At 32.8% G+C, this 11,877-nt stretch overlaps 1 protein-coding gene across 1 annotated transcript; it reads right to left on the reverse strand.

Moving 5' to 3' along the window:
- Positions 1-518: 518 nt before the first annotated feature.
- On the reverse strand, positions 519-6,853 carry LOC130981845 (uncharacterized). Its single transcript, XM_057905578.1, has 13 exons — positions 6,614-6,853; positions 6,302-6,460; positions 5,819-6,067; positions 5,575-5,694; positions 4,998-5,078; positions 4,555-4,650; positions 3,762-3,857; positions 3,100-3,153; positions 2,808-3,011; positions 2,426-2,551; positions 2,011-2,076; positions 1,624-1,923; positions 519-1,350 (listed from the first exon to the last, which is right to left on the reverse strand). Exons 1-13 carry the CDS (start codon positions 6,674-6,676, stop codon positions 874-876), a joined length of 2,091 nt encoding a protein of 696 aa, XP_057761561.1. The 5' UTR covers positions 6,677-6,853; the 3' UTR covers positions 519-873.
- Positions 6,854-11,877: the final 5,024 nt, after the last annotated feature.

Raw genomic sequence — 11,877 nt, forward strand, 5'->3', positions numbered from 1 at the left:
CTTACAAAGATATTTCCTGGATGTGCCTCGTGTACGTCTGATCCAATTGGCTATGTTAAAATAAAACTACATCCAATTAACATTTCAAGATAAACACACGTAGAGAAAAAATACTGCAAGAGAACATAATAATTTTTGAGAATGAATATTGTTATTTTTATTTTTATAATGTCATTTTTTTTTCTATAACTTCATATATATATAATGTAAAAATAGCATGGGTGGAATAACATTATTTCTCTAATTCTTTTCTCAAATTATCTTTAGTCGGCCACATTTATTTATTCTTTGTTTAGCATTTTCTTTGAAAACAGAATAAAAAAGGTAAATACTTCTTCAATATAGAATAAAGGAAAAAAAAGGTTTCTTCTTTAAAAAATAAAACAGTAAATAAAAATGGACGAATTAAATATGAACAAAGAACTTCGACCGAAAACCCTCAAGCTGCATTTGGGCGAAGTTAACCGCCGTTATACGACGGGAAAAAATGTAGAGGAGGAAGAGAGCAAGAGTTGAACTCAGGTAAGTTTCTAGTGTGAATCAACTTACTCTGAAATATATAGGTACAGTCTCAGTTTGTAAATTATCTATGTATGGTGAATTGGTGACCGCAATCACATGAACTCGGGTCAGTGAAGCCAACATAGTATAGTTCCCTCATAATAACAACACTATAACATCAAAATTCCTACATGCATTGCTATCTTGTCCACTTCTATCAAACTGTTACAATCAATGGCCACACTGTTAAGCACCTCCCAAAATCTTACGTTAAACTCCATGCTTTTTGAATACTCGACGCACTAGTGGTTGCATTCTATACACCTCCACAATTTTTTCTGTTGGTTCTGAAGTGCCTGCAATTCCTGGCTTTCACCGAGGACCAGATGAAGGACGAGGCTTTCCCTTGATTGAATTCAAGTGCTGGGTGACAAATATGACTCCCATTACAACTATTAGACAACCAACCAACATGCTGAAGAAGAGAGCACCGGGTTGACGGGTCTGGACAAAGCCATACACTCCGCTCGAGGTTACAAGAATGAGATCAGTGAGCCCATCATTTGAGAAGTCCTCAGAGATCAATACGTGAGTTGGCGGAGCAGGTAATTCGATTGTAGCCAATATACTACCTCCGGGTGATATTACAACAGCTTCTTGTTCACCAGCTGCAAGGATCATTTCCTGATTATCATGTGATCGCAAGGAGAGAGGTTTCAGTGTGGGAACCACTTGACCACCTTCCATCATCCCTGATGGAGAAGGCATATTTGACCATGAAACTCCAGTTGATTGTTGCCATTGCCAAATAGCATCATGACCATGCAAACCAGGGGAGTATGATGTAATCTGCAAGGAAAAGTTTTATCCCAGTCCTTATATCAGCATCAATAATATCATATGGGTCCATGTGAAGCTATTCAAGCACCATACAAAGCATGTTCTCCTATGACAGTAATCAGATGGAAGCATCACAATGCATTCGCCCAACACCAACCAGAACAAGGTAATTGAGACTTGAAACACTTTTGTGAACAAAACTGAAATTGTATTGGTTGGTGACCAAATAAAAAAATAATAGATGTTATGGCTAGAGAAACAAAGTTGAACAATAGCATATACCTCGCCCCGGTTTGTCAAAAAGACAACATCACCATGGCTTCCTTTCCGATGCCTGTGGCCATCATTTCTAGGAATGAGAATAGGCGTTGCTACCTCTAAAGAAGCAATATCTGGACTTCGAGCGAAGCTTCTATAAAGATCTCCATGTTGGAATAAATTAAAATGGTTATAATGACAAATAGATACATTGAACAGTTGCTCCCTTATTGGTACACCTGATGTGGCAACAGCCCAACAAGGTCGAAGCACTTCCATTGACCCACTAACTACAGTCTGCTCAGCACCATTTCCTCCAACAGCCTAATAGTATGAATACTAAACATGTCATATCATGGTCAAATTACATGATGGTCTAATGTTATTTAAAGAAAAAAATACAAAATGCACCTGGACATGATCTAGAACTCCGTCACCATTAATATCAGCATGTAGACCACCTTCCTGAAGATGAAGCTGAAAAAGACAAAGTTGTCATTACAGTGAAAATGCAATAAGATCAGCGAATAACATGTCAGAGCTTAATGAAATTTTAGCTAAAACAGAAACCAAGAGCAAAGGTTTGACAGACGGATGAACCAAACATTCTCTTTAATTTTTTTTTTAAATAAAAACCTACAAACACTAATACTTTCTACACTAAGAAATTATTTGCTCTGTAGACCAGAAACAGTATCAGTAGTTACAGCGTTACAATAGGCTCACAAATTACTTGACAAACTTGTATTGTGACTTAATCAAGATATGCAAATAATGACAAAAGCAATAATCAAATTCAAGCTGATTAGGGGGTCTATATAAATACCCTGCATATTGTTCGACCAGATGCCAGATGAATAGCTTCTATCCCTTCCTTCTGATGAGCCACCACCACATTAGGAACCCACCAAACCTGAGTGTAGTTGGTTATTGTTGGAACGAAAGGTAGATGCTGCATCCAAGGGGAAAACATCATTAGAACAATGAGGATCCCCCAAAAGTAAGGATGTGACTGGGGCTTCTCATTAGTACCGTAGAAAACATTTCTCCTTTTTTTTTTAACCCCCTTATATTATTAGAAAACTCTAATAGATATTATTATTATTAGTAGTAGTAGTTAATACAGAAAACATAATGTACTCAAATGACTAAATTATTAACTAAAATCAGCATCGTTAGGAGTTGCATAACACAGTTTGTATTTTAACCTTCTTAGATTTTGCTGAACCAGCATAATTTGCAGCTTTCCCAATTATGTTGGAAATTTTTTTGGTTGAGTCCTTCCCTGGAGGATGATTTTCCTCAGGCTTGTGGAAAGGGTAATTCGTACTCTTTCCAGGTGTTCTCTTCAATGTTTTCCTCTTGTGCCGCCTGAAGTGTGCCAACTTCAACAAAGTATCTTCCCTCCTATCCTGATAAAGTGTGTGTAACATCAAGTTTCTAGGGCATCTGAGATAAAGCTTTACCACAAGACAGTAAAGTTTGACTAATATAACATACCCAATGATGTGGCATAACTCCCAGGATTGATTCTCTGAATTCCCTGCATTCAAACTAGAATTTCACATGTCACAGGAAGCTATCCTTTAGGGAGATACCTATGATACTGGATACAGATTTCACAATTACATCTAAATTAAGCAAGCCAAAGTGTTTCCACATACAGAGGAAGGAGCTGATGAAGGTTCTCGAGTATACTTGGGTGAATATTAGATAGGATTCTGGCAATCCTTCTAAGCTATTCGTTGTTTTGATGGTTGATTATTTATTGAAGAGAGAATAAATTTTATATAAAATAAAGGAATGTTAGGAACACAATGACTATAAAACACGTAACACAGCTGAACTTTTCTTTGTTTGGATATTATTTAGGATGGGAAGGGCCAATTATTACTTTTCCATTGTTCTAGAAGTTGTTTAGAGAACTAATGAGGAAATATAAGAACGGAAAAAGCTACATATAACAATTAACAAACACAATCCGCACCAAAACGAACATACATAACCGAGCTGATGGGAAGAAGAACAGAAACATATTTTGTCAAAGAAAGACTATTACGTCAAAGCCCACAGGATGGATTAATGCTTCATGCAAATCCATTCCACAGATTCCACCAATACAAAGCATCTAAGACTCATCTGAACAGCTAGAATTTAAATACCTCTCCAGGTTGACGACTATTCATAGCGTGAACATCAAGCTTGTAGTTATACTGTGGAAGTAACTGTGAAGCATCTGAAGACTGTGCTTCAATGTTCTGAAGAATGAAAAGACAACACGATATTACTAGTAAATAGAAAAGACAATAATGCAACACGTGCTTGATGCTTGTTACAAAGTAGATGTCATAATAGCTTCATGACACATTTAACCAAAATGACCAACATGTAGGTTGTGACATATCTAATCCAGGTGAAACAGTTAAGACTGAATTTGAAGTTTGTTGGGAACATATTTCAGTTGTGTGATGGAGTGATTGATGACTTTTTCTTTTTAACTGTATAGTCACGAAATAAAATCCTTGTTCATATGCTTGAGTTCAGGTATCCCTCTCCATGGGAATAATTTATCAACACCAGGCTCTGGATCATTATATTCCTCATTTTGTGTTGCGTTGTGTGTTGTGTGTGTGTGATTGATGACTTTTTCTTTTTAACTGTATAGTCACGAATTAAAATCCCTGTTCATATGCTTGAGTTCAGGTATCCCTCCATGGGAATAATTTATCAACACCAGGCTCTGGATCATTATATTCCTCATTTTGTGTTGTGTTGTGTGTGTGTGATCATGACTTTTTCTTTTTAACTGTATAGTCACGAATTAAAATCCCTGTTCATATGCTTGTGTTCAGGTATCCCTCTCCATGGGAAAGCATGAGTGCATAACAAAGACCAGAAAAGAACACCAAACTTAGAAAGCATGAGTGCATGACAAAGACCAGAAAAGAAAGACACCTCATTTTTTCTCCTCCATCGTTCTGTGCCAGATCTACCAGCAAATGCATAAAATGCAAAATGGCGTAAATCAACAGTTCCAGAGTTGTCAGAAGCCTATTCAGAACAAGGAACATAATAAATAGTCAACATAAAGAGAAATTTAAAGGGGATGAGATAATATGCAAAGGGGGGAAGAACAGGGAGTAAGATGAATTAGATAAAAAAAGAAGCGCAAAATGGTTCAAAACAATAGAACACTATAAAAAGGTCAATATTCTCTAACTATAACCTATTAGAATTACACTTTTGTCTTATATCACATCTTATTCATTTCAAGTACGGTTGTCTTGTGTTCAGATCATTAAGGTCTGAATAAATCAATGTTTCTGGTACTCCCTTGCATGCTAATGGTAATAAAACAAAATGACAAAAACGTTTAGCAACCATGTGTATAGGCATACCTCCTTTTCAGTAGCACTTCTTCTCTGCTGCTCAGAAAATCTAGCTCCCATTCCCAGTTCTTCAAAAGGATCCATAAAAACCTGAGAGTGACAGAACAATTTGCTTGAGAAACCAATCAGCACAAACTATACAAAAACAGTTGATATGTACATTAAGACAGCAATAAGACACCACATAGTACCAAATACACTTGCTTCAAATTGAAAGATAAACTATTAGTTCTGATTACACACCAGGGATACACATCCAAAATCATTACCATCATGATAATCAATAGCCTACGGAAATTTATGAAACTCCAAAAGTATAAGGAAACCCGCAAAATCATGCTTCATTAAATATAGCTGACTGGGAACTTTCATGTTCATCCTTAATGTAAACAAAAACACTCAAAGCAAGGAGAAAGTCATGACCTTATGTTAATCTGACTCATAAACTGTCTATAGTTTTAATTTTTCATAAAGGTTGATAAACACAATCAACTTTAGATAACGTGCTTTGCCATAGCTTGTAGAAACAAGCATACACAGCAAAATACAATAACAAAGGGATAAAGACCAGGGAAGGGACACATACATATGGCTGCATTTCCATCCTCCCACCAACAATGACCAATCCTGTATCTCCATGCTTCAAAGTATAATTGCTTATAGAGATTGCTACTTCCCTATGGTGAGCATTATGGGGAAAATCCTCCTGTTAATGGCCACTAAAAGAATTAGTAAACTCAAGCGAACATAACAGGATTATGGAAAAAAGATACAGTGAAAACTTATATCCTGTGAAATGCTATAGCTGAAATACCATTCACACAACCAACCTGTAAATTATTTTCCCACAACTTTTGGAGGTTGGAATCAAAGCACATTATGGACCAACCGGAAGTTACTACAACCAAAACCTGTTTCTGCCGTTGCCCCATTTTGTAACGATCAATATAGCCGGTGGCCATAGCAACAGGGCGTCTCCCAGACGTAACACGAATCTTGTCGGGTAACAGAGACACCTCGGCCAACACACGTGCCTCACTAAATCCTTCGTCGACCCGCCTACTATGGGGCTCCAAAACCTGCATAGAGACGCGCCATAATTACAAATCCCAGATGCTACACACTACTAGTAGTCCAGTACCAGTTGTAAGTTGCAACAAAGTTATGGAGCAAATAATAGAGCTAAGAAATGATCATTCACACTTAAATCACAAAGGATACCAAAATAAGCATGAGGCTATAGAAATGAATCAAAATTGGCACGAGGAAAAAATAAAAAATAAAAAAGAAAGGAAAAAATGGGAATAATGTACCTGAATTTTAGCATCATGGGTAGCAACGAGAACTTCTTTCTTGCCATCCCCATTGAGATCAGCAACCAAAGGTGGCGGAAGGCGTTCGGCTTCGTATTTGATTGGGTATTCATCGGTGAGGTGCATCCACGCGTCTTTGAAAGAAACACCACCTTCGTGCTGAACCGAGTTGCCATTGAATTAGCAATTCAAAACCGAGCAGCATAGTTTGGCACCAATCGAATATAAAAGGGACCAAAAAAATGGAAATTGAACATGAGATTAAATTGGGATTGAGTGTAAGGAGTAAGGGGTAAGGGATTAGGGTTCAACCTGAAGGGAGAAGAAAATGGCGAATGCGGAGAGCATGAGAATGGCCAAATCCCGCTTCCTCATGACAGCGTGTGTGTGAGTGGATCAATCACACCCACACTCTCTCTCTCTCTGAATGTTTCACTTCCTTCGTCGTCTTCTTCCTCAGCTCAAACTTTCAACTTCTTAGCTCTGGTGTCTGCTCTGGACTCTAAAAGAGATAATAAAAGTGTTTTGGAAATTATGTTGGAGAGTTTAATTTTGATAAAAAAAATAATTAAAAAATTTTACACAATTATGAATCATCGTTAAGATGATTAAGATAATAAATTTAAACATTTTACTAATGTAATAATAATAATAATGTACAAGTGGATAATTCCGTAATTTTTTTATACGATATATGAAATTTTAAATTTTTATTTTTTTAATTATTTATAGTATTCTCTAAATGGACAAATCAAAAACTAATCCGTGGCAAATAATTTTTGATAATATAAAATAACTAACAAAATATTTTATGAAAATATGACCGTAAGAGTTTGCTTAATTTTTATTTATTTTGATTTTAACTATAACAAAATTTTAAGTTGTATTAGTTGATTTTTAAATGTTAATAATAAAATAAAAAATATTAAATAAATAACTTATTTTTATAATTAAATTCAAATATTTAATTAAGCTTTTTTATTATTATTATATTTTTTAACTAAATTTTTTAGTTATCTAATGAAATATTAGACTAATTTAATTAAATTTAATTATTAAAATGAGTTGTTTATATAATATCATCAAAAATAAAATATAATTGATGATAAAGACAAAAGATTAAAATTAAAAATAATTTTATTTACCTCAAAACTTAAATTTAAAGCTTTATAAAAACATGAGAGTGTTATAGTAAACTAGTAGTTATAATGATTATATTATTTTAACAATATTTTTAATATTAAAAATTAGCAACTCAACTGGCAGATCAACCTTTTTCTATTATTTTTTAAGAAGTTAATTTTATTTTTTTGTTAATATATTTTTTATTTTTTAAATTTATTAGATAAATATTTTTTATATTATTTTAATATTGATATGGCCTTATTTATATCATATTTTGTTAAAATTAAAATTATTAAAAAAAAATAAAATGTTAAATTATAAAAACATACAATAAAAAAGGTGTATATGTATGTATATATATTATTAGAAAAAATATTGTTCAAAAAATAATGATAATAATATTATCCTTATTCAAAAAGAGTATATAATAAATTAAAATATAGATCTAAATTTAAAGAGGCCTTCATTTTTTCTATAAATAATGAAAAAACAAAAGAAATGAGCATGCTTATTTTTTTCATTTTTAAATAGCAAATTATAAGAATAATTAATAAATAAAATAGGAGAATATAAAAATAGTGTATCTAAAAAAAATCTTTCATAATTCATCATACATCTCCTTATCAATAACTTTTCGAGTGTTAAAAAACTGTCAGATTTATTGACCGTAAAAATAACTATATAAACGCTTCAAGATTATTCAATTAAATTGATTCCTATGATGAATTCAATTAAAACCTTTAGAATTGAGATATCTTGTTTTGCACTGAATTTTCTAAAATGATAAAAAAAAAATGACATTAATCCTTGTTTATCTATGACAAAATGTAAATTAAACAGCATTACATTTGATTTATTAGGAATTTATATTTAATAATAGTTATTTGCATTGATATTGTTTGTCATCAAAATGAGCTAGTTGTGCTTTTCTGAGTTTATGTCTGAAAAAAAAAAGTTAAATTTTTAACATAATTAGTATATATATCTAAATAGATGGTATTATTTAAAAGTTTGTTTCATTACCTTTCATTCTTTTTATCTAATATTTCTCTTTTTATCATCTTCTATAACTGAGTTTTGTCTACTTTAACTGTACCTCTCTAACTAATAGAATAAATTTTGAGTAGATGAACCTGATTTAAATATTACATTTGATTAATATTAAAATAAAAATCTGTATCATCAATGCAATTTTCACAGTCATTAATATAGTAATACTTACTTTATTATCGATTAGTCTCATTGATGCAATTAATTGCACATCCTTCCATATATTCCATAACTATTGAAATCTTTCTTCTTGTAATTTATTACATACATGTATCACTATATATTTAAATAATGTTTCGTATATTACTTTTGAATTAAATAATGATACATCCCGAATTTTATTTCTTAAATTATGAAATTGATATCAACATTTAAAAAATTGATTTTTTTCAAAATAATATAAACATTGCATAAGTTAATTTCTTAAAAACTAATATTGATATATTTTAATGATGTGTCATATCTTTTTAATAGTTTATTTATGTGAATCTTAGTTGGTGCGTACCTGTTGAGTAAAGCAGATGTTCGAATTCCTTTTTCTTATCTCTTGACAAATCTTGATGAGCTCTTGTGATATCAATTTGTCTGTTCAAAAATTTTAGTTATTAGTTGTTAAAATTAGTGAACAAAATTATTTATTCCAATGTTAAAATTATATAATATACGGTTTATATCAAGGACAAGGCCCACATATTTACTAAGCACATAAATTACATGAGGTGTAGGTAACAAAAATTTTTTGAACACCATATTCCCTGTGTATTGTCTACTTTTTTCATCTACTTTTCCTTATTTGACTAAGAGTTTTGTGGTTGACTGAGAAATATTTTGAGATAAAACAACGTATAATTGCCTTTGTGATTTATTTATCGTTATGGCAAAACTCAACTTTACAGAAAATTGCTTTTTAATAAGCATAAAGGGTAATTTTGAGTTCTTAGTTGTTTTGTGTTTTATCCGAGGCAGCAAAGTTCTGTCCAGAGTGATGGCTGATTAAGATTTTCACGTTTAACATGTTTTGAAAAGTTCATCGACACAGTAACCTTGTGCCATTGCATAAGCCTACCTTAGGATCTATGTTTCTCAGTAACATCAAATGAGCACTTTTTTTTAACCTTCAATGTATGAGGTGGTAATCTGCCTGTGGAGATTGAGTTAAGATATTCTTGTTGATACAGATTATTAGTATCTCCTTCTACTTTATCAAAGAATGCTAAAATTTGTTCCTCTCACAAAAATTTGTTGATAAATATATCATTGAGTTACTGTACATTATTATTTTTGGGTGTCAATATCGCTCTTTTCACCATGTAAGATGCATCCCACTCATGAAATTATAAATTTGGAAAGATTTCTTCTATTAATTTGTGTAATGATGCCTCACCTTCCCATGGTATTGCCATGTATGCTTCTATTTGTACCAAGTCCTCACATATGGTAGGCTTAATCTCATCCCCTATGCGCATAAGATACTCTGTAAAATCACGATCATTAAGAGATCGCATATTTTGTCGCAAGTGGAGAATTTTGGTGAATGCCTATAAATGTGATTTAATAATAGAAGCTGAAATCAATTGCAACTTACTTCCTTTCGGCACAGCAGGTAGTACTTGGCGAAAATCCCTCCCATCACCATCATTTTTTCTCCAAATGGATTATTATTTTCTAATATGTCTCGTAATGTGCGGTCTAATGATTCTATTGTCTCTTTATTAACCATTGGTATTTCATCCCAAATTATCGATGTTGTTTACCTAATTAATTTTGTGAGATCACATTGTTTACTTATGTTGCATATCAAGGATGACTCTACATTAATTGGGAATTTAAATCTAGAATGAGTTATTCGACCCCTCCCTCCCCCCCTGGCGGAGTAAAGTTGTAGCTATTCATATGTCCTTTAGTTCCTAAGTCTACAATTATAGCTTTGTAAAAAAATATTTTACCTGCTCCCCTGACTCATCAACGAAGAACACTCCACTTTTTCTCCAATCAACTGTATTCATAATGCACTTGAAAGCTATAGACTGGTCATGATTCAATCTTTTTATAGAACACAAATCTTCTTGAGGTACTTTGATAGACAACTCTTCTTCAATAATTCTAGGCATCAAGTTGTCATTATCGTTGTCCGAAGTTAGAGCTGGTAAATCGTATTGTGCAATATGTTTTTTATGTTGAAGGAATATGTCATTTAAATCCTTGAGCAAGTGATTTGTCAACCTATGGCACGTTGTAGTGTTTGTTGATGGATAATCATCCACCATATATAAAAAAACTCATCCCATAACCTTCTTACATGTGTTGGCTCACAAAATATTAAGATGGTTGCAAACAACCTTCTTAAAATACATGGCATTCTTAAAATAAAAGCCTCAACCAAACACGCTCTTATGCTGCTGTCACTCTCTAACATTCCTCGATACTGAGCGAAATTCTTAAAGGACGAATATTAGACACCATTCACTGTTAGCAAGTCATCTCAACCAGTTGGTCATCTTACATGTGACAACAAAATATGCAAATAGAATTTTTTTCATTCTGTTGGTGAAATAGTATAGATCCAACTGATTACTCTCTTTTGTGACTTGCGTCGATGCCATTCTTTTTTCTTGTTGTGCCACGTGTAATATTCTGAGATTTTTCTATACAAAAGATGCCTAGATTGTTAGTCATCTGCCAGATTAAGTGCAAAGAATTCGGTAAGCATTATTTTTGAAAAACAGTCATCACTAACTATTTCAGAAATAGTTTGGTGCTCATAAAACCTCACTTGATGTTGGTTCCGCAAATGAATTTGCAATCTTTCAACTAATGGGTAAATTCGGTGAAGATTGAATTTAAATATTTTTTAGCATGCCTCTAGAACGGCAATCCATCTTGCATCAATTAAACTATTTCACCTCATCATAATGTGAACTTCTGTGAACCTCCATTGCAACACAGTCTGGTCCCTTATAGAAATACTTTTATAGATACTTTATACTCTTGATACTACTACATATCTCTACATTGATATGGTAATCATATTTTAGTAGTAGTAAAAAATTGTACAAAACTACCAATCTGTTGTCCATTGTGACATTTTGGTTTATAGGGATTGGAGTATCAAATCGCCTTCTATATTGAGGATATGAGTCATCACCTCATCGTGTATCTGCTACGAACTCTTTTGGGTAGTTACATTTATATTGACCATTTTTCATACATGATGAAGATTGATTAAGTGTTCTACAAGTATTATAGATCATATGCCTTAGCACTGCCTTATGTAAGTGTGGTTCTGCTTCTTTAGATGGTATTTTCGCTTGTACCAAACTATCATAGTGGTTGAGATCACTCAACTTGTCATTATTTTCTAATATTAACAACATATGTACGTGTGGCAATCCTCTTTTCTA

This window comes from Arachis stenosperma, chromosome 5 (genome assembly GCF_014773155.1).
Source record: "Arachis stenosperma cultivar V10309 chromosome 5, arast.V10309.gnm1.PFL2, whole genome shotgun sequence".
Lineage (NCBI taxonomy): Eukaryota > Viridiplantae > Streptophyta > Magnoliopsida > Fabales > Fabaceae > Arachis > Arachis stenosperma.